This window comes from Lingula anatina, chromosome 5 (assembly GCF_051362555.1).
Source record: "Lingula anatina isolate TDL-2025a chromosome 5, LinAna3.0, whole genome shotgun sequence".
Lineage (NCBI taxonomy): Eukaryota > Metazoa > Brachiopoda > Lingulata > Lingulida > Lingulidae > Lingula > Lingula anatina.
Genome location: NC_141771.1, coordinates 1512946 through 1537550, shown reverse-complemented (window position 1 = coordinate 1537550; position 24605 = coordinate 1512946). Strand labels below are relative to the sequence as shown.

Below are 24605 nucleotides of genomic sequence, written 5' to 3'. Positions count from 1 at the left end.
TTTCCATCGACCTTTTCGCTTAAATTTCAGTTGAGCTAGTCACATAGAAATCGCAGTATAGGTTTCAGACATGCAAAAAAGAGAAAAGCAAAAACATATAATTGTATACAATATATTAGTCCTTTATTAACACTGACAGTCAATGTGACTAAAATAAGAAACAGCTTATCCAAATCATTTAAAATACTTTCAATGGCGAATATATAAAACACAATTCTCTTTGATCCCAAAAATCATATTTCCACTGACCAATGATAAAATTACTAATAACCCCAGCCATTTTACAATATAAAACAAAACTACCCACTTCTATCACACATCTCGCTTGACTTAGAAGTGCGACACTTTTTTTATTAATAGACTGATAAAAGACCGTATTTATAAATTTATAATTAAGCCTACTACTTATTTTCATGCTCTGAAAGTCAGAATAAAATGCAAATACGGATTTATATATATATATATATATATATATATATATATATATATATATATATATATATATATATATATATATATAATTGTATTTCATTTTGTAATGTAACTATTATGTCAAAATAATATGCTACTATGCGCAACTGAACATGTACATTAACATCTTATTGTGAATCAATTTAAATAAAAACATATACAAGTATATAAATAGGCCGTAACAGTGTGCACGGAAACCAGGAAAATGTGACTATGTACTTTCCAAATTATACATCTGGTTGTTTTCCGGCTGATAATACATGTGAATATCAGTTTTACAAGTCGATGCTCTGTTTACAAAGTCAGCATGCAAGAGGGCACTTTATGTGGCACGATTTTAACTACTGCGTCACAATGTGTTCAGTCGATAATATAACGTACATGTATATGTTCAAACTCGTTATACAGTGTATATAGTACCACCACTGTCATAGTCAGATGATACAGTTATGTACATTCAAAACGTAGGCCTATTATATACATGTAGTATATATCTAATCGTTTATAACAGTGTTGTGATACTGATTACAAAGAATAATATGCAACAAATAACCAAACAGTCCTCTCTAAATTTTTCAGCTCAAAATTAACTCATGTATCTTTCAATCGTTATATTGCTCGCATACTTCAAATAAATTGTCACTACTTGTGTAGGTACACTTGAACTTACATTCTTATACTTCATGCGGTAATTTAGCTACTGATAAAATGTATATGTGCATTACTCAGTCCACTAGTTACTGGTTCTCACTTAAAATGCACTCCGCTATAAACACTCCAACAACGTGGAACAGGGTCTAATACACACTGCATGTCTTAGAGCTGGTAAGATACATGTAACTTCAGTAGTCGGGACAGGCTGAGGCGAATTGCGGAGGGGGCGGGGGGGGGGCGGGGGGGAGGGGTATCAATTTCTACTGTGTGCCACGTCTGCGCCTTGAAATACCACGCACAATATTAAATTATGCCGATACTTTTTATTGAGAGCAAATTAGTTTTTTTTATTACTTTGAAGCTTAGATCTTAGTTTGAAGGGTCATCATGGAAAAACTGGATTCCCCCCCCCCCCATCCCGGACCCCCCCTTTGAATCCAGTCTCTACTACTTAAAATGAAAATATTTGTGTAAACGCTAGTTTCATTATTTCTTAATCTTAGTAAAGCCTGTGTCCTTGCTAGGCTTAAAGTGGATGTCCTCTACTTAATGAGGTGCCAAAACTTTTTTAAAACTTAAGCCTTTGACTTAAGTTTTTTTTTTAAATTGTCCCCTGCAATCTTAAGCAAACGGCGTGGGCCAAACCTTATAATCTCAAAATTTATGGCATTATAACCCCTCTATATAAAATACATGGAGTATGTGAGGTTAGAAAAATAAGCTAGCATAGTTTATAAACGGAGTATAAGAAAATGCTATCTAAATACTGTTCGTCCATGCCCGTGGTTACATGGCCTTTTAAAACACACAAAACATACAGTATATAACACAAATATCAATCCCTCTGTTAAACAATATATATTAACTTAAGTGATGGGAATGTGATTTTTTTTCACAATTTTATTCGACGCACTGATCCGAAAGACATTAATTTAGCAGAAAAATAGTTATTGGAGTTCACTCTGTTTAAATTGCAAACACACTTGACAAAAATTACCCCATTTCACTAATTTGCTGCAAGAGATTCATTACAAATTTTAAATGACTGTACAATATATACACGGTACATGTATGGCATTATCTGCTAACAAAATGCTATTTTGTTGTATACATATTATATACATATTATACAGAGTGAACTTCAGTCTACCTGTAGTATCAATTCTGTTATGTCTACAGATATATACATATTATATACAGTAAACTTCAGTCTACCTGTAGCATCAATTCTGTTATGTCTACAGATATATACATATTATATACAGTAAACTTCAGTCTACCTGTAGCATCAGTTCTGTCATGTCTACAGATATATACATATTATACACAGTAAATTTCAGTCTACCTGTAGCATCAATTCTGTTATGTCTACAGATATATACATATTATATACAGTAAATTTCAGTCTACCTGTAGCATCAATTCTGATATGTCTACAGATATATACATATTATATACAGTAAATTTCAGTCTACCTGTAGCATCAATTCTGTTATGTCTACAGATATATACATATTATACACAGTAAATTTCAGTCTACCTGTAGCATCAATTCTGTTATGTCTACAGATATATACATATTATATACAGTAAATTTCAGTCTACCTGTAGCATCAATTCTGTTATGTCTACAGATATATACATATTATATACAGTAAATTTCAGTCTACCTGTAGCATCAATTCTGATATGTCTACAGACATATACATATTATATACAGTAAACTTCAGTCTACCTGTACAGTGCCAGTAGGTTGTAGTGTCACGGTAGGTTGACGCAGTAGGTGACTGCAATGATAGGCTTGTTGTGTCCATCCCCGTAACGGTATAGGTACTGTAGGTAAAACTGTAGTGAAGACTGCAGCGCCCCTACAAAACAGAATAAAATGGTATATTCTGATACATTAACAGCTGCCTATATCTAACTAGAAAATGCTCAGTGATCTCATTTATCATATATTATATTTGACTTGCTTTAGAATGCACTCTTTGTTAGCTGTCCACTTTGAAATGTCTTATCTGCTGCTCAACAATATCTTACCAACAAAACATTTTCTTTAGTAGGATGTAAGCCCTGCGAAGTAGCAGTGTTAATAATACATCAGCCTTCTGACCAGCTTATTGTTTTAAGCTAGATCTACTTGATATTATACAAGAGGACACATTAGTAGTGTTCTTCTCCTTTTTATTATTACTGGAGTTGGATGACTTTAAAAAATCACTTAAGGAAACAGTATATACAGGGATTAACAACAACAACAACAACAACAACAACAACAACAACAACAAAGTCTTCAATACCAAAATCCCACCTAGTATAATTCTTTCAGCCTTGTAGTCTCATCATACAGAGCATCCCGGAATTCACCAAAGGCGCGTCCTGCCTCCTGGCTATTCTTGTTTTCCCTTAACTTCTTCACTAGTGCTGATACTCTCCACGACTTGTCTGGTTCACTCATCACTGCATCAATATCTGGTTGTGATAGAACATCTTTTGACTGTAATCTCTGCAGGTGTTTTCTGAAGTCATCTTCTGATAGCATCACGGCCATGTCAGGTAATCTGAAATATCGAACGTTTATTGTTGGATCAGTTTTTTTGATGTTAATAATAATTCATTTGTGTTTTTCCCCTTGAAAATATCAATGTGTCTTGCATAACATTTATGTAGTACAAATTATGACAATAAGGCGATCAAAAGACATGGACAATGAATCAATTTAAATTGTGTAATCCCTTATGATAAACTTCAGTTTATTCCACAACACTGAATAATAATTCAGGGGAATACTCAAAATGGAATAGTTTTTTTTATAATTAATTGTTGCAAATATTACTTTAAATACTTGGTTCTCCAAAATGTGTCAAACTGCTTAAGTCATTCCACAATTATTTTTCAAGTTGCATGTACTCATTAACAGGATTTTATGTCAATGTTGAAAAGGATTTTAGGGGCCATCCAATAGCAGTTGCAACCTGAATTGAAATATTTATCAGGGAATTTTATGTTATTTATTTGACAACAATCACTGGACTTATTTTAGAAAGCAGATAAAACAACTTACCACAGCTCAGGTAGAAACATATATACATCTATATGGTGGAATATAGACCGAGTATATCAATTTAAAGTAAATTGGTATTAAACACTCTTGCTTTACCTCAAACGTTGAACAGTTTCAACATGGCCATTGTCATGAAGAGCACCACAGAATATGTAGAAAGCGGAATCATGCTTTCTCCGAAGAAATCCAATAAGTCTATCTTCTTCTCCCAAAACCAGGTCTGCCTTCTCTTCCTCTGTTAATACACGAGCTTTAACGAGGCGACAGAGTATATTAGTACGGCTGCCTCGAACATCATCCACAAGCTGTACGAGATGTTTCTCAAGGGACGTGTAGTGAAGGTCTGTCATTTTCCCTTCAAATATGGAAAGAGAAAAGAATGCTTTTAAAACGCCATATGTATGACAAACGGTCATATGGTGATATTCGTATGTGTACAGTCTGTTCTTAAATCTTACTCTCTGTTCTGCTCTTTGGGTAAAGGTAACACCAAATTATACATGCCTTATGCGTGGTAAAAGTGTACAGTGTAAATGATAAGCATTAATAATAATAAGTATCAATATATATTCACCTCTAGTCACTGGATAGTAGTAGTCTGCAGAAGCCATGCACTCTGGTTCTTCCTCTGGACACGGGTGGTAAGGAACTGGTGCTTTTAAGGGAACACTCAGGAGAGATACAGGGGTGTCAAACAGCGTTGGTGGATTGTTCTTTTCGTGGATACAGTGCGGACACACCAGGAATTCATCCCAAGGAGAACCAGGGCATTCTTTTTCTGCCACAGAGAGAAGATCCCGAAATATATCCAAACTGTACTTCTTCAATTGAATGGGATGATTGCCACGTATGGAGAGTCGAATAACTCCATTGGGTGGCGCACCGATAACTTCTCTTTCAAAACAAATTCGAAATTGGTTGTCAAGCTTTGCATAGAAACCATCTTTCCAGTCTCTTCGCGATGCCTTGAACTGCCCCAAGTGGCCATGGAGATGCACTGCCGCCATTTCATACAGTCCAGTGGGACAGGTGACTGGAAAATGAACCTCTAATGATATCTGAAAGTCATCTCTGGATGGAACAGCAGGCCAACTGGAAGAAATACCTTCAGGTCGATCTTCTTTCAAAAGCCATGGGAAATGGTATTGATCTCCATTAGCATCTTCCACAATGTAACAAACCTCAAAGTCTTCAAACAACTCTAATATGGCGTCAAGACCATGTTTTCCAAAGTTGAATCTCCGCCACAAACATTCCAACATGGTCCTACTGATGATTCCTCTTTGCAACACATCGTTCTTGGCAGATTCAAATTTCTCCCAGCTGAATTTCTTGTTGAAAGGGTCGCTATTATATTCAAGTATGGAATCTATATCATGACGAAGAACTGCCTTCAAGATATCAATGAAAACATCTTGTCTGTGGAATATAAAGGTCTTTAACACTGGCTTATCTCTAAACCAAAGAACAGCACCGGTGGCATGCAAAAAACTCACTACGTCTTTAACTCTTTGAGCATCATCACCTCCCTGCATTTGTGATTGTGTCATCTCCGCCAGGGAATCCAGTGTTAGGTAAGGATCTTGTTCATTATGCTTTGCTGTCTCAATGTGCTCCACCTTCTGCAGCCAAGACTCTGGCAATATGTAATTCTTTTCTCTCGCTTTTCTTATTAGCTCTTCCTCAAGCTCGGCTATTCCACTGGCATTTTTCGAACTGATAACAAATACATGTTTGGCAACACGTGGTGGTGTCTCATTCAGCCTCACAATTCGAGCCACCTTTTCTTTGTATGGATTTTGACCGGATTCTTTGCTTTTGCTTCTCTTTTCTAATTCTTCAAACCTTGTTCTAAAGTAGGATGCCATATCACTTAAGTGGGAACTTAGGGCAGATAAAAGCTCCCTCGTGCTTGTGTCTACTTCTTCTTTGCTTAGGCAATCAGCATGTGTACCCACAAGAAGTATAGCTGAATCCGGTGCCCTGATGTAAACGTTATCTATCCAGCTTCCGACTGCTTCTTGGTACTTAGAAGACAATGTCTGAAGATTAAACACTATCAGTGTTATTGCTTCTTTGGTGACGAAGAAGTTATGTGCAACTTTATAAACTTCATGGCCCCCAAAATCATTGATGTTGAGAAAAACATCTTCCTTTGGTGACCACGCAATCTGCTCCATGACGTGGGTTCTGTCTGCCTTTGTCGTCAAGAAAGGCCTGCCAGATGTCAAGGTTTTTACCAAACTAGTCTTCCCTGCACATGTTTCACCAATAACTTGTACTTGTAGTCTAAACGATGATGTTGCCTTGGTTTTGACTAAATCATCAAAATACCTCTTGACAGCTGATGCCCCTCTGTCTGCTACTTCTTGTGGTGGTTGTATTAGTTTGTTTACTCTCAAATCAAAAATCTCGAGTTGAGACAGGAAACGTACATCAGGGGGCAGCTGGTCCAATTTATTTATATGCAAATAACAACGTCTGAGCACTTGTAGTTGTTTAATCCCTGGTGGGACTTGGCTGATTCTATTACTGTCAAGTTTGAGGGTCTCCAGGTTCACCAGCTCACACAATGACAGTGGGAATTCTTTCAACTGGTTCTGAGACAGGTTCAATTCCTTCAGATTCTTTAGTTGTGTTATCTGAGGTGGCACTGTACTGATGCTGTTGTTGCAGAGGTTAAGGGTCTCCAGTGTTACCAGCTCACACACAAAAACTGGGAATTCTTTCAACTGGTTCGAAGAAAATATTAATTCCTTCAGGTGCTTAAGTTGTGTTATCTGAGGTGGCACTGTAGAGATGTTGGTCTTTACGATCGCAAGGGTCTCCAGTGTCACAAGCTCACAGATTGACATTGGAAATTCTTCCAACTGGTTGATATGCAGATCCAATTTCTTCAGATTCTTTAGTTGTTTTATCTGAGGTGGCACTGTAGTGATGTTATCTTCAGCGAGTTCAAGGGTCTCTAGTGTCACCAGCTCACACACGGACATTGGGAATTCTTTCAACTGGTTCGCAGACAGGATTAATTCCTTCAGGTTCTTAAGTTGTGTTATCTGAGGTGGCACTGTAGTGATGTTGGATTTTGAGAGGTGAAGGGTCTCTAGTGCCATCAGCTTACACACTGACATTGGAAATTCTTTCAACTGGTTCAGAGACAGGCTCAACCGCTTTAGATTCTTAAGTTGTGTTATCTGAGGTGGCACTGTAGTGATGTTGGATTTTGAGAGGTGAAGGGTCTCCAGTGCCATCAGCTTACACACTGACATTGGAAATTCTTTCAACGGGTTCAGAGACAGGTCCAACCACTTTAGATTCTTTAGTTGTGTTATCTGAGGTAACACTGTAGTGACCCTGTTGCCCCAGAGTTCAAGGGTCTCCAGTGTCACCAGCTCACATACTGACATTGGAAATTCTATCAACCGGTTGTTACACAGGTTCAATTTCTTTAGCTTCTTAAGTTGTGCTATCTGAGGTGGCACTGTAGTGATGAAGTTGTCCCAGATGTCAAGGGTCTCCAGTGTCACCAGCTCACACACTGACATTGGAAATTCTATCAACTGGTTGTTACACAGGTGCAATGCCCTCAGATTCTTAAGTTGTGTTATCTGAGATGGCACTGTCATGCTGTATGAACTAGTGAGGTCAAGGGTCTCCAGTGTCACCAGCTCACACACTGACATTGGGAATTCTTCCAACAGGTTGTTACACAGGTTCAGTTTCTTCAGATTCTTAAGTTGTGTCATCTGAGGTGGCACTGTAGTGATGGTTGTTTGAGAGAGGTCAAGGATCTCTAGTGTCAGCAGCTCACACACTGACATTGGAAATTCTTTTAGCTGGTTCCCAGACAGGTTCAATTCCCTTAGATTTTTAAGTTGTGTTATCTGAGGTGGCACTGTGGTAATATTGGACTTAAAAAGCTTAAGTGTCTTGAGTGTTTTCAGCCTCAACAGTGACAGTGGAAATTCCTCTAACTGGTTATTAGACAGGTCTATTGCACTAAGCTCTATGAACTGTTTTATCTGTTGTGGGATTGTAGTAATATTGGCACCCGCTAAATTAAGGTTTTCCAAGGTTTTCATCTCTAAAATTGTAAAAGGGAATACTTGTAAAGGATTTTTGGAGAGGTCTAATTTTTTCAAGTTGCACAGTCTTTTTAAATTTGGGCTGACTGTAGTTATTTTGTTGTTCTTTAGATTGAGTTCTCCCAACTGCAGGAGGCTGCATACTGGTGGTGGTATCTCTGTCAGCTGGTTTCCGGATAAGTTAAGCTTTCTCAAATGTTTGGGCAGTGTTATTTCCGGGGGCATTAAAGCAATACCGCAATTGGACATGTTTAGCTCTTCAAGTGTCTCCAGACTAAATATTGTGATAATGTGTTCTTCCTCCATAAGATGATTTTTGGAAACATCAAGTGTCGTAAGATTCATACAACGTTTTATGCTATCTGGAAGTCTGCACCCCAGTCCCCTAAGGTTAAGTTCTGTCCATGTTTCTACCTGGTCCGTGCCTGGTCCTTGGTAACTGGGATCTTCATCCAGTTTATAAAGAATATCTAGTTTTTCCTGGTCTCCATATTGCCTTTGGTAACAGGTAATGCACATTTTGCTTAAAAATGAACCCATTTTCTATTTTATTGGGTAATCTCCAAATACTTTACTGCCTGTTTTGGGAAACAATGCTTTTTGGGGAATATTTCATACTTATGATAGATAGGTAAATGTATTTTTGCAGCACCGGCTACCATGTGCTAAACATGCCACACCATTCAATGAATGCCGATAAATTGCATTACGTGTAGTAGTGGAAAAAAGAGCCTGTACAAGGGCAATGCAAATTCTACGTTGTGTTTCAAGATAATTGTATTTATTGTGTTTGTAAGTGTTGTTCACGGTGAAGAAACATGCACCCTGTCGAACCCTAGCACAAGGCAGCAGCATGTCGACTGTTCTCTACTAGCACATAAACGTTCCGCTATGTTGACTGTCTCCTTGCCGTTGGCTGAGAGTTGATTTCTTTACTGTTCTCTGTTAGAAAGAAAAGGAACTAGGTAATATATCAAATGTCTCTCTGCATTTCACACAAAGATATGACGAATACCTTTCTGCACATGGGTGAGTGTTGGTTCCTTCACTGTTCTCTAATAGCACACAAGAGTGCCAGTATGTGGACTGACTCCCTGCACAGGGCCGAATGTTGGTTCCTTTATTGCTCTCACTAGCACACACAGCTACTGTTATGTCTACTTTCTCCCTGCAGTGGGCTGAATCTTGGTTCCTTTCCTGTTTTTAACTAGCAAAAGAAGTATTGGTATGTCGACTGTCTCCCTGTACTGAGCTGGGTTGAATCTTGGTTCCTTTACTGTTCTGTATCCCAAAAAAAGGGTAATAATCTAACTTGAAGTAATCATTGGTCCTAATATTTTGTTGGAAAACTTTTGAAGTTATAATAAGAGGGTCCCGTTGGGTATTTTTGTTATTAGTGAAAACCACTCACTCTACCTAGTATGGTCTGTCTTTGAAATGTACCCATTCGGATTATCACCACGGAAGACTAAGTAACTGGTCTTAAGTGAAGTATCTGGGTTCAAGCACACAAGCCTCAACAGCTGCTTCTTCTCGTGATTTTCACAAAAAGGCCTGGGGAACAGAAGAACTTAGTGCACATGTCCAGTAGGATAATATTGAAACCAGAAGGGAACTGTATCCATTATTCTAAAACAATGGGCAAGTTGATGAAGCAATATGTCGTGATCAAGAGTATCGGAAGCTGCTATTAATCAAGGAGTACTATAACCATGCATTTTTGACCATTCAAGGCTAAAATTATAGTTCTGTAAATTAAAAGGGCTGTGTCTTAACTGTGTCTTGGTCTATCATCAGATACAGGCTACCCAGTTACCCTTTTGTCATCAGATACCAACTACCCATTTACCCTTTTGTCATTAGATACTGACTACCCAGTTACCATTTTGTCATCAGATGCTGACTACCCAGTTACCCTTTTGTCATTAGATACTGACTTCCCAGTTACCTTTTTGTCATCAGATACCGACTACCCAGTTACCCTTTTGTCATCAGATACCGACTACCCAGTTACCCTTTTGTCATTAGATACTGACTACCCAGTTACCTTTTTGTCATCAGATACCAACAACCCAATTACCCTTTTGTCATTAGATTCTGGCTACCCAGTTACCCTTTTGTCATTAGATACTGACTACCCAGTTACCATTTTGTCATCAGATGCCGACTACCCAGTTACCCTTTTGTCATCAGATACCAACTACCTAGTTACCCTTTTGTCATAAGATACTGACTACCCAGTTACCCTTTTGTCATTAGATACTGACTACCCAGTTACCATTTTGTCATCAGATGCCGACTACCCAGTTACCCTTTTGTCATCAGATACCAACTACCTAGTTACCCTTTTGTCATAAGATACTGACTACCCAGTTACCTTTTTGTCATCAGATACCGACTACCCAGTTTCCCTTTTGTCATCAGATACCAACTACCCAGTTACCATTTTGTCATCAGATGCCGACTACCCAGTTACCCTTTTGTCATCAGATACCAACTACCTAGTTACCCTTTTGTCATAAGATACCGACTACCCAGTTACCCTTTTGTCATCAGATGCCGACTACCCAGTTACCCTTTTGTCATCAGATACCAACTACCTAGTTACCCTTTTGTCATTAGATACTGACTACCCAGTTACACTTTAGTCATTAGATACTGACTACCCAATTACCATGTTGTCATTAGATACTGACTACCCAGTTACCCTTTTGCCATTAGATACCAACTACCCGGTTACCCTTTTGTCATCAGATACCAACTACCTAGTTACCCTTTTGTCATTAGATACTGACTACCCAGTTACACTTTAGTCATTAGATACTGACTACCCAATTACCATGTTGTCATTAGATACTGACTACCCAGTTACCCTTTTGCCATTAGATACCAATTACCCAGTTACCCTTTTTTCATTAGATACTGTCTACCCAGTTACCCTTTTGTCATTAGATAATGACCACCCAGTTACCATTTTGTCATTAGATAATGACCACCCAGTTACCATTTTGTCATCAGATGCCGACTACCCAGTTACCCTTTTTTCATCAGATACCAACTACCCAGTTACCCTTTTGTCATCAGATACCAACTACCCAGTTACCCTTTTTTCATTAGATACTGACTACCCAGTTACCCTTTTGTCATTAGATACAAAATACCTAGTTACCCTTTTGTCATCAGATACCAACCACCCAGTTATCATTTTGTCATCAGATGCTGACTACCCAGTTACCCTTTTGTCATCAGATACCAACTACCTAGTTACCCTTTTGTCATTAGATACTGACTACCCAGTTACCTTTTTGTCATCAGATACCGACTACCCAATTACCTTTTTGTCATTAGATACTGGCTACCCAGTTACCCTTTTGTCATTAGATACCAACTACTTAGTTACCCTTTTGTCATTAGATACTGACTACCCAGTTACCATTTTGTCATCAGATACCAACTACCCAGTTACCCTTTTGTCATTAGATACTGACTACCCAGTTACCTTTTTGTCATCAGATACCGACTACCCAATTACCCTTTTGTCATCAAATACCGACTACCCAATTACCCTTTTGTCTTTAGATACTCTCTACCTAGTTACCCTTTTGTCATTAGATATTGACTACCCAGTTACCATTTTGTCATCAGATACTGACTACCCAGTTACCATTTTGTCATCAGATACCAACTACCTAGTTACCCTTTTGTCATAAGATACCAACTACCTAGTTACCCTTTTGTCATCAGAAACCAACTACCCAGTTACCATTTTGTCATTAAATACTGACTACCCAATAACCCTTTGTCATTTGATACTGGCTACCCAAGTACCCTTTTGTCATTAGATACTGACTACCCAGTTACTCTTTTGTCATCAGATACCGACTACCCAGTTACTATTTTGTCATTAGATACCGACTACTTAGTTACCCTTTTGTCATCAGATACCAACTACCTAGTTACCCTTTTTTCATCAGATACCGACCACCCAGTTACCCTTTTGTCATCAGATACCGACTACCTAGTTACCCTTTTGTCATAAGATACTGACTACCCAGTTACTATTTTGTCATCAGATACCAACTACCTAGTTACCCTTTTGTCTTCAGATACCAACTACCTAGTTACCCTTTTTCATCAGATACCGACCACCCAGTTACCCTTTTGTCATCAGATACCGACTACCTAGTTACCCTTTTGTCATTAGATACTGACAACCCAGTTACCCTTTTGTCATCAGATACCAACTACCTAGTTACCCTTTCGTCATCAGATACTGACTACCCAGTTACCATTTTGTCATCAGATACCGACTACCCAGTTACCCATTTGTCATCAGATACTGACTACCCAGTTACCCTTTTGTCATCAGATACCCATTACCCAATTACCCTTTTGTCATTAGACACTGACTACCCAGTTACCTTTTTGTCATCAGATACCAACTACCCAGTTACCCTTTTGTCATTAGATACTGACTACCCAGTTACCCTTTTCTCATTAGATATTGACTACCCAATAACCCTTTTGTCATTTGATACTGGCTACCCAAGTACCCTTTTCATTAGATACTGACTACCCAGTTACCCTTTTGTCATTAGATACTGACTACCCAGTTACCATTTTGTCATCAGATACCAACTACCTAGTTACCATTTTGCCATCAGATACCAACTACCTAGTTACCCTTTTGTCATCAGATACCAACTACCTAGTTACTCTTGTTTCATCAGATACCGACCACCCAGTTACCCTTTTGTCATTAGATACTGACTACCCAGTTACCCTTTAGTCATTAGATACTGACTACCCAGTCACCCTTTTGTCATCAGATACCGACTACCCAGTTACCCTTTTGTCATCAGATACCGACTACCCAGTTACCCTTTTGTCATTAGATACTGACTACCTAGTTACCATGTTGTCATCAGATACCAACTACCCAGTTACCCTTTTGTCATCAGATACCGACTACCCAGTTACCCTTTTGTCATCAGATACCGACTACCCAATTACCCTTTTGTCATTAGATACTGGCTACCCAGTTACCCTTTTGTCATTAGATACCAACTACTTAGTTACCCTTTTGTCATTAGATACTGACTGCCCAGTTACCTTTTTGTCATCAGATACCGACTGCCCAATTACCCTTTTGTCATTAGATACTGGCTACCCAGTTACCCTTTTGTCATTAGATACTGGCTACCCAGTTACCCTTTTGTCATCAGATACTGACTACCCATAGTCTGAAGCACTGTAATTTTTTCTTTAAATATCCCTAGAAGTTAAAAAAACTAGTGATTTTTTCACTTAAGCTTGTTCCCGTCTAGCGGCCTTCAACCAGTGGCCTTCAAAACTTTACGACTGTTGTACAATCAAAAGAAATAACTGATCTTTCACAGTGAATCCTTGGTTACATACCATTACCAGTCTCCCACTATCTTCCACCTGGACGGGCAAATTCATATAACTTCCATGAGACATCTCGATCACGGTGGAGAAAAGACTAACAATGTGTGGTTACTTAATTGTCACAAAATTTAAACCAGATTGGCCTGGCCCTCACATACAAGTCTACTAGTAAAGAAACATCTGTTAAAATGATAGATACCCGGTACGTAAGGAGATAATCACCTCCTGACTATCCTTTAATCTGCCCTCCTTTCAATCACAGATAAACAATTATTAGACAAGGGTGATGCGGTATCTATCGATCTGGGGTCCCATCGATGTGAGTAATACAAAAGCCGATGTTTGTTTTAAATATTTGGGCTTATAAGAATTTTACATACGCGTATACCTGAAATGACAGCGATTGTAAAAAAAAAATGAATAAATTAACTTTAAACTGAAAGGTCCACTGAACCGAGTACACATAATGTAGTGTTTTACATGCAACTAGAACTTCATGTACATAGGCACAATGTTTGACCACTTTGTCTCTTTCCTGACATTCTACAGGGATAGTCCATGCACATGTGCTCATAATACTATGATTCATCCTTAATAATTTCACATGGTACCATTCCTAATTATTTAGAAAAAAATATGAATACTAATTCATCTATGGTAATACCTTTAACACCTATGTGCAATCAGAAATATTCTCATGTACATTTATTTTCGTATATATTTCTAGAGCTATAGCCTCAAGACATGCCAATTATGCAAACCAGATGACGTCACTTATGCACATGATTACCGAGATAACCTTTTGTTTAAAGTGCCTTCCTTGGTCAGCCATATAATAAAACTGATTTTAAAGAAAAACAAAATTACCAGCACGTTAATATGGTCTCAGTTTTTTCCGTCATTAAAGTTCCCAACCAAAAACAATCTCTGATACACTGACTTACGTAGAATAGTTAGTGTCATTACATTCTGTCCAAAAAAAAAAAAAAATAATAATAAAATAATAATAATAATAAAAATAAGTTAATTGGTTTCCATCTATGGACCTTGGTGTTTCAACCAAACTAACAATTTCAGAATCATTGTGAACGTGACAGTTCAGTTGACCTGGTCAATATACATGTAGGACCCTACTGACCAAGAGAAATAAATTGTAATTTACTCTCCACAATGACGCTGGCATTGAATTCTCGATTGCGTAGTAAAACAGTAGACAGTAAAACATTTATGGTGATAAACGTTCACGATGAGAGTAGCAGTATGAAGAAATGACCTTTCCAAATGGAAGAGGATGATGACTTTATCAAGGCAAAAAAACTCGGCAAACAAACATTTGACATTTGGCCTAAACTGCATGTGAATAAATGGTGAATAAACATTAGAAAGCTACAGACCGCCGTTACTGTCACTATAACACCATTTTTATGCACTGGTGACAGAGAGTGAAAAGTTCTGGCTTTTTGTATTATCCGATCCATGCCTTTCTATAGTAAGCAGAGTTTCATCCACGAAGATTTGAGTATTGAAACTTTTTGGATCAATAACCCTTTTAGATAATATTTGCACGTTTTTAATGCTAACAAAATTAGTCTGCACCAAAGGAGTATTACGAATTGCATGTTTATTTTTACTGATGCACTTTGTCCTCAACTTCAAGTATATTTTACAATACCTTATAAAGAAGGTTTTCCAAATTACTTTCTAAGAAAATGCTGTTTTGTCGTGCTTTGTGTAAAACTTGGACATAATAAGGGAAGGACACGAAACGTGGGGCAAGATCAAAGGTTAATTGGCTTCTTCGCGAAACCATGTTCGTTCGGATCACGTGACTTCCCGTACAGGTAGCAAGCATATCGCAGTTGTCGATGACTTTTTGTGTCATTTGTGCAGGTATTTCACGATGACGTGAGTCAATCCTTGGAGTGGATGAGACAAGAAACTAATAAAGATTAAGTATGATTACAATTTGTTTTATCAATTCGGAAGCTATGATAGAATTTGATATGTTTGTTCATGGATGAATTCAAAATGCCGTATGTGGTAAAGGCAATCTTGTTTGTTGTCGTTAAATGAGCATTCAAATTTGTACAATTGTAGTGTGGTAAACTTGTTTTTAGCTATGATCCGATTGGAAATATTTCTGATGTCAAAATTTTCTCTTTATGTGAGAAATTAGCCTGAGATGTGGCAATAATGAAACCTTCAATCGTGTCTAGAATTAAAATGACGCAATTTCTCTCCGATTGCTTAGGCTCGCTAACATTTCTTTAAGGCTGTTTTTTTATGCACCCTTTAAATAAAGATGACACCAACAATGCTGTTTACTTTATGTATAGATTCATGCTACTGGCTAAAATATGTGCGATTTTTTGGATGATAATTTAAATTTTCTACTCTTGTGAACTGTATATGTATGTTTATTTTACTGGCTAACGTCTTCTTGAATTTAGGGATGCTAATTAATATTTTTTTTACCCTCAATATCGGTTCCTGTTGCAATATGACAAAACACATGCATTTGTGACACACAAAATCGCACCCGGGATGCATTTAATAACCTTTTATAAAAGTTGACATCAACAAGTTTATGAACTGTATATAAATGTTCATTTTACCGGCAATTGTCTGCTCAAATTTGTGAATGTTAATTGATAATTTCTTTACTCTCAATATCGGCTTTCGTTGGAAAATGGCACCACACATGAATCGGCCGATACATTGCTTTAAAACCAGTTATATATCAGCTCAACATATATCAATACAATCTTGGAAATGATAACAAGTAAAGACAATAGTATAGAGCCCGTTTTAATGAGGTAACAGGAAATAGATTCTGAAACCCCGCAACAAATTTCCACGTGTTGATACAAGCCTATGTGCTAGCAACTGCAAGATGGCCGCAATACTGCATCATAGCAACCACGAGGGAACGCGAGAAAATTGCTTTATCCATGCAACAGAACAAAAGATTTCGAGGAGGCACAGCGCGCTACCTTGATAATAAGCTGTTCAGGCTCCCGTGGAGCCAACAAAACAGCTTATCTGACAATGGGCGAATGTTTACCCGAACGCACAAAGCTTCAGAGGAAGATGCCGCGTTTCATGTCCTTTCCTTTTTATGTCCAAGTGTAAAACTTTTTCCCTGTCAGCATATTTCCCAGCTTATCATAGATGTAACTGGATTGAGATTTTGTTAAAGAGAAAAAATTACAAACACAGCCAACTAAAATATTGACCTGCATAAAAGACGTCATGCAGGGTTTTTCCTATAAAAGCCCGGATAAAGCACGAAAGTAGCTGCAAGCTATTTATTTTGTTATTAAAAACCATTCTAGACAATTTCTGAAACGATGGGCAAGATACTCGCTTCCTGACAAGTTGCACATTTTCTAGTTTAACAAAATTACACTAGATAGCTTGGATAATTTGACATGGTGCAGTGAAAGCAACAAAGGTTTAACATTTTTTAAATTAAATTAATAAATCAAAATTCATTAATATTTTTTGTGTCAGAACAGATAAGGCTGGTATTTAATTTTTCGTGATTTATGTTGATAGACTGATTTGACTGATCAGGACATTAAGTTCTTCCACTCGCTTACTTTTCATAAATTACATACAAAAATATGATTGGACTCGTGTATTGAAGATCACTGTTAGTCAACGGGAGCTCTATTGACCAATAACTGTAGATGACCTTAAGTAAGTTTTACATTAACCTTTCACCTTACTAACATTCAATACATTGAAACGACATTGATATTTGCGACATGCCTTAATTGACACAGTCTCGCCGGGCTTCAAAATGGCGGTAAGGCGACCCCCTCGTTACTCTCATCTCACAGTACCAGGGTTCTCTGATTAAACTGATACTGCCAAATTGAACTATTTCACATATGATCAATAAATAGAGTCCATAAAGTTATAGACTTGTGTGGATTCTTTTCTCTATAGCTACTTATATTCGTCTGATCTTACCATCCAATATTTCATCCGCTTGCAGTCAGACTTCATTAGTGAATGAGGTTGTGACAGGTATGATAACCTATCACCCCCTCTGGTGTGCTATTTGGTCAGATCCCCCCTCTTGCCTGCCCTGAGCTAACCAACCTCTACCTACCACTCCCTAGGGGTAACAATGACTGAATTTGCCCTAATTATACTTAGAATTAATCTTCTTTATCTACTTTTAATTACATATCAACAATCCTATTTTGTTTCCTTAGACTACCATATATATATATATATATATATATATATATATATATCATATTTTTGTATATATTCCTAGAGCCATAGTCCCAAAACATGTCAGTTATGCAAACCAGATCACGTCACTAATGCAAATGATTACCGAGCGAGATTGTACCTTTTTGTTTTAAGTGCCTTCACTCAGTGTTTCCTTGGACAACCATATAATAAAACTGATTTTAAAGAGCAACTAAATTACCAGCACGTTAGTATGGTCTCAGTTTTTTCTGTCATAAAACTTTCCAACCAAAAACAATATCTGTTACACTGACTGATCTAGAATAGTTAGTGCCATTACATTCTGTCAAAAAGACACCATGAGTTAATTGGTTTCCACCTATGGACCTTGATGTTTCAACAAAACTCACAATTTCAGAATCTGAACGTGATACTTCAGTTAAACTGGTCAATATAAGACCCTACTGACCAAGAGAAATACATTGTAATTTACCCTTAACAATGACGCTGGCATTGAATTCCCTATTGCGTAGTAAAAAAAGTAGACAGTAAAAAAATCATGAACTTTCTCGATGAAGAGTACCAGTTTGAAGAAATGCCCTCTCCAAATGGAAGAGGATGATTACTTTATCCCCTAGTGACTTTATCAAGGCAAACAAACCAGGCAAAATGAAATATCAGTTTTGCAAGTGACTCATTTCGTAAGATTAAGCTGGCAAATAAAGGCACGTCTGGGTAAATATGACATATGACCCAAACTGCATGTGAATAAACGGTGAATAAACATTAGAAAGCTACAGACTGTCGTTACTGTCACTATAAAACTGTTTCTAATGCACTGGTGACAGAAAATGAAAAGTTCTGGCTTTTTGTTTTATCCGATTCATGCCCCTCTATAGTAAGCAGAGTTTGGCCCATGAAGATTTGAGTAACGAAACTTTAAAAAATAATAACCCTTTTAGATGCTAACAAAAATTAGTCTGCACCAAAGGAGTATTACGAATTGCATGTTAATTTTACTGCTGTATTTTGTCCTCAACTTCAAGTATATTTTACATGTGCAATGCCTCGTAAAGAAAGTTTACCAAATTACTTTCTAAGTTTTGTCGTATTTCTTGTAAAGAACTATATTTTCTAACTTATCGTTGATGTAACTGAATTGAGATTTTGTAAATGATAAAACATTGCAAACACAGCCAACTAAAATATTGACCTGCATAAAAGACGTTACGCGGGGTTTTCCTTTAAAAGCCGTGAGGAAGCACAAAAGTAGCTGCAAGCTATTCATTGTGTTATTAAAAATCATTCTAAACAATATCTGAAACGATGGTTGATACTGACAAGTTGCACATTTTCTACTTAAGCAAAATTACACTAGATAGCTTGGAGAATGTGAGATGGTGCATCGAAAACAACAAAGGTTTAACATATAGTTCGTTTATTTTTTGTCTCAAAACAGATAAGAATAGTTATTACTTTTTCGGTGATTTAAGTTGATAGACCGATGCAACTGATGGGAGAAAAGTCCAACTCGCTTACTTTTAATAACTTACATGTAAAAATATGGATGGGCTTGTATATTGAGAACCACTGTCAGTCAACGTAGCTCTATTGACCAATACTTATAGATGACCTTAAGTAAGTTTCACAATAACCTTTCACCTAACTTACATTCACTACATTAAAATGTATTGACATTTGCTACATGCCTTAATTGACACAGGCTCCCCGGGGTTCAAAATGGCGGTAAGGTGACCCCCTTGTTACTCTCATATCACAGTACCAGGGTTCTCTGATAAAACTGATACTGCCAAATTAAACTCTTTTGCATATGATCAATAAACAGAGGGTAGGTCCATAAGGTAATTTCTACGGGGATCTACATATTCCGATATAAGTTTTTAAATATTGGTGATCTGATTTCAAAAGTAAAATACTTGTAAAGGTTTCCCCAAATTGGCACAGCCGTTTTTGCAAATGACATGTTGACTTGAGGACATTAATGCAAATAAGTATTTTTTACTACTTTCACTTACCTTGTTGGTTTATTGCTTGACAACTAGGGGGATTTCAGCCTTGTCTTTCTTTGTGTGTCCTTGGGCGCCAAACAAATTTTTTCAACTAGGAAGAAATTAATTAAAAAAGTTAAAATGCAGATATGTATGGCCTTTCGTCATTGTTTGATCCACTCTACATTGCAGATTTGGAGATTTACATTTTGATTCAAACACAATGAGTTAAATTGTTCATTTCTCTTCAGTTAGTTTTCGTCCAGCAACATTAGATATTCAACCAGAATTCACAGTTTCGTACAAGCCGTTGTAAAACAAGAAATTTAATAGGCCCTCCACAATGACTTTTCAGTTACATGGACGAGCAGCTGTCTGTGAAACTTTCATAAGACATCTCGGTCCCGTTGGACGATAGACACATACGTGTGTGTGTGTGTGTGTTTTTAGCGTTGCATGATTTAAACCATACCTCACATCAGGTCTACACACGTGAGGAATAGACCCTTCAGAATGATAGAGACTTAAAATGATTATCACACCGAGACTGCTTTTTCAACTGATTTAAGGCCTGCCTGCCGATATCCTACTTTCCGAACATAATGAAACATTTATTTGTCAGTGTGTGTTATCTATCGTTAGAGGACGGTACGATCTGGTAAATGTGTCCAAAGGGGAAAAGTGAGTGATGGGGGTAACACATGAACAAGACTGCAATATGCAATGTATAGTAAGAACAGTACTAGTTTGTCAAAATCGCATAAGGCCCAAAGACGGGTTTTCGTTTTATATCGATTGTGTGTGTGTGTGTGTGTGTGTGTGTGTGTGTGTTTTGGGGGGGGGGGAGGGTAGGAGGCACTTATCAGTCTGCGGTCGTATCGACGTGGATTATATAAAAATTGATATAATTTGTTAAAAAATTGACCTCCTTGATATTACATTTAAAATGTTTACTGAAGGATGACCATAGTTCTTTTTGTGAACTACACACACTGGACAAAAGAAGTGTCACCCCTACTGAGCCAATACTATGGGGGAGATAAATGACTGTGGAATGATATGCTCCTGGTATCATTTTATTAACATCAAATTTCACAAAAAATCACAAAATGAGAACAAAATATACACTCTACCAAAATATGCAGTTTCAAGTCCAAAATTAGTACTTAGTGGCATAGCCACGTGACCTAATAATAGGTGCCAGTCTACGAAGCAAGGTTTCATATAATTGTCTGATGCGTTCAGGGCTAATGCTGGCCCAAGCATGAAACACTGAATATAACAGAGTTTCTCTGCTGGTTAGACGGGCATTTGTAAAAAGTTTTGACATATCATTCCACACATTTTCTATTATGTTTGCATCCGGACTCTGGGCAGGCCACATCACCCTGCGAATGTCCTGTTGGTCAAACCAATCATCAACTGCTCTGGGCCTGTGACAAGGAGCATTGTCATCCTGGTCAACAAATGGATAATTCCTGTCACCAAACATGTTAGTAATAGATGGTAGCAAGCCTGACTCCAAAACATCGATATATTTCTAGTGATTCATGTTTCCATTAACCACTATCAATTCGCCCAAGCAATGGATGCTGATGCAGCCCCACACCATGACGAATATGCTGCTCCGGGTTCGAAAATTAAGTGCATGTGGTTCAAATGCTTTACCAGCAGTTTGCCAGCATAGTACCCGTCTGTCATCAGAGGTCAGACCAAAGCGACACTCATCAGAAAAAAATATATAGGACCAATTGTCATGAACTGTCCAGTTCAAGATCCTGTTGACCCTAGTTTACTCTACGTTGCCTGTTTTGTAACGATATAAGAGGTTTCAGTCTTGCTACCCTGCTGTACACTCTCTGAGCATGTAACTGACGCCTAGCAATTTTCACAGACACATTCTTATGTGTGAAATTGTTCCCCTGTGTTGTCAACTGACAAGCAGTGTCGAACTTTGACAACCTGGACATCAAAATCAGTCGTCGGTCTTCACGGCCAGTATTTTTTCTTGGGCGACCCATCAGAGGCAATTTGTCTCTTGATCCAGTGTTTCTATACCGAGATCAGACCCTCTGCACGGTTCTGACTGAACAATTCAATTGTATCGATATTCTGACATTGCTTATATTCCGCCTCTTCAGGTTAATAACTTGCACCTATAACCGTTAGATAATTGCTTGTATCTTGCCATATTGGAAGAAGACAGGAATAACATTTCCTGTACATGTACAAGACCAACAATACAATTCCATGGTATAGCGGTTTTATACTCATTAGTCACATTATAAGTAGACCAGGCATTATAAGTACCCAAGATCTGCCTACTTTTATTACTCTGAGTTAGGGGGTGACACTTCTTTTGTCCAGTGTGTGTAGTTCCTATTGATCCGATTGATTCAAATGGGCAGTATTCGACTAATTCCACTCATCTATATAGGGGAGGGTGGGGCTAGTCCGCCCTCGGGGCAAATCTGCACACCCCCATATCTCGAAAGTGAAACGATGAATCACGCCCTCCGCCATTTTGAGAAGTCACATTATATGTGGAAGCGCGCATAAGTAAAAATCGCGGCCTGTAAAACCATGTAGTGTTTCTTGTTTCTTATTACATGGTAAGTAAATTATCAGACTCTATTTATTGTCTAATTTTGTCGACAGAGTTTAGATTTGCAGTAAGTAATCTATATGTATATTATACAGGGGGTATGGTCTTATCTGCGGCATATTATTGGTTTGCATACGTATTACCGATATTATGCAATCACGTATTTAAGGAAAAAAGTCCTATTGGGGCAAGACCGCTACTATTGCAAGGGACTATTTCTCTCCAGGGCGGACTTGCACATAAAACCTCTTGTTAAACATATTTTCTGATGAAAGTTAACGTTTTTTTAATGTTTTATTTTTAACGGGTATTCTCTGAGTATTGGCATGGTGATATTACAGTGGCAGATTTAGAAGGGAGCGGGTCAGGGGGGTCCTGACCCCCTCTCGATTTCTGGTCCCCTCTTGAAATTAGTATTCTGACTAGCTATACCATAGTTCTAAACCGTACCAAATGGCACCGTTCGCCCTCTAAAGTACCAAGAATTTTCGGGCCCCGAACCCTACGCCAAGTGTGTAGGGGGAAGGGGGGGGGCTTTGCATCAGCAGACCCCGCCCCCCCCCCCTTCAAATAAACTGATGGATATAGAAAAACTGGCCAAAAGAATTTAGATGATTTGTTGTTGATAATTGATTTGTTGTTGATAATTTTAGTGAACATTTTGATATTTTGGTCAAAACTGCTGTGTTTTCATTGGCGCTGTCGTCTTTAACATTAGTTATATTTTTGAAAAGTTACCATAGGCAAACAATACTGAGGAGTCGTTAAAGAGTGGCTGCTTAAGTTGCTGCTGTTACTCCCGGTCTTACTGATTAAAATGCACAATGTTGGACAAAAGCTCATTTTCTTGTGGATTTTAGTATGTGTGTGGACTTGCCCCGGGGTGAGGCAAGTTCGCACACGTGGACTAGACTTGTTAAAACCTAATTTACTCTCATATAATTTACAGTGGACGCCTGATACTTATCCATAATAAAGGCATTTAAATAACCTTCCTTCTGACAAATTTCTAGGAGCCTGACGATAATAGTATTCTCTTATGCCAATTTTTATGAAAATGGTGTGGATTAGCCCCACCCTCCCCTACCTATTTTGTTTGGCCTCATGGAATTGTGGTTTAAGCTGAAGGTGTTGGCAGCATCACCGAATGCTAAAACTAATACCTAGGTGTATGTAAAATAAGAATTATTCTCATGTTAAGTTATTTCCAGAGCTTTTTGTGGAAGAACAGGTTTTTAAGACGCCTTCAATGCAAAGAACCTCACGTCACATATGCTAATGAATACGAAGATGAGCCTTTTAACGACTTCCACTCACCTGATTATTTCATCTTGTGACCTCTTCTTTGACCATGGGATTTTGTATTTCCTCAAGCTGCCATACATATAATGAGAATAGGGTATTAACGAACTCAGTCACGTTAGGATGGCCATAATATTTTCTTTGTGAAATGTAAAAAAAAAATAAAATAATAATAATAATACTCCTGATATACTACCCGATGTAGAATAAGATTAAATAAGGAAGTAAATTTAGATTCGCTATAAGTTACTTTATACCCATCCACATCTATGGATCTTGGCATTTTAAGCAAAGTTCAGAATCAGGACCCTCCACTGTGATGTCTGGCTCATAAAAATACCCACACACACAATGAATCTTCGGTTACAGACCGGTTAAAAAGAATTCCGAAACATTTCAATAACGTTTCTTTATCACGGTGGGGGGAAAACATTGCTACGTGGTTTTTAGTCTCATAATTAACATGAAGCTCATCAGCCACTCACACAGACGTCTGCACGCGAAGAAATGAATGCCTTTTTAAAATGACACACATCAAGGTAAGGCGTTGATCTTGTATCAAGGACATTTGATAACCCATTTTCCAGGTCCGCAAACAAAATGAAGCATTAATTTGGTAAGTGACCCAGCCTGTCATTATGATACCCTCCATTTGCACGCATACTACAGCTGTGTAGTGTACTTAAGGATAAATTTGTGTGTGTCTAAGGAGTGGTTGGGGTGCTGTGACATATGACCCGAAAAACATGCCGAAATACAACATTCAGCAGGGCAAGTAGGTAATCCATCATATTCTG

At 37.8% G+C, this 24605-nt stretch overlaps 1 protein-coding gene across 2 annotated transcripts; it reads right to left on the bottom strand.

Moving 5' to 3' along the window:
- Positions 1-815: 815 nt before the first annotated feature.
- On the bottom strand, positions 816-23938 carry LOC106177856 (uncharacterized). Of its 2 annotated transcripts, XM_087013738.1 has the most exons (6): positions 23824-23938; positions 19929-20013; positions 4764-9555; positions 4286-4544; positions 3437-3686; positions 816-2993 (listed from the first exon to the last, which is right to left on the bottom strand). In XM_087013738.1, exons 3-5 carry the CDS (start codon positions 8812-8814, stop codon positions 3437-3439), a joined length of 4560 nt encoding a protein of 1519 aa, XP_086869864.1. In that variant the 5' UTR covers positions 8815-9555; positions 19929-20013; positions 23824-23938; the 3' UTR covers positions 816-2993. The 2 variants fall into 2 exon arrangements, with proteins under 2 accessions (XP_086869864.1, XP_086869865.1); XM_087013739.1 differs by lacking the exons at positions 19929-20013; positions 23824-23938 and having other exon boundaries at positions 4764-14665.
- Between the last annotated feature and the right edge of the window lie 667 nt (positions 23939-24605).

Excerpts from the sequence above, each read along its gene's own strand:
- LOC106177856 (XM_087013738.1), bottom strand. The coding sequence starts at position 8,814 with ATGGGTTCATTTTTAAGCAAAATGTGCATTACCTGTTACCAAAGGCAA. Across the intron at positions 4,545-4,763 it reads CTACTATCCAGTGACTAGAG|GGAAAATGACAGACCTTCAC; the intron begins GTGAATATATAT and ends CCATATTTGAAG. Across the intron at positions 3,687-4,285 it reads GAAACTGTTCAACGTTTGAG|ATTACCTGACATGGCCGTGA; the intron begins GTAAAGCAAGAG and ends TCGATATTTCAG.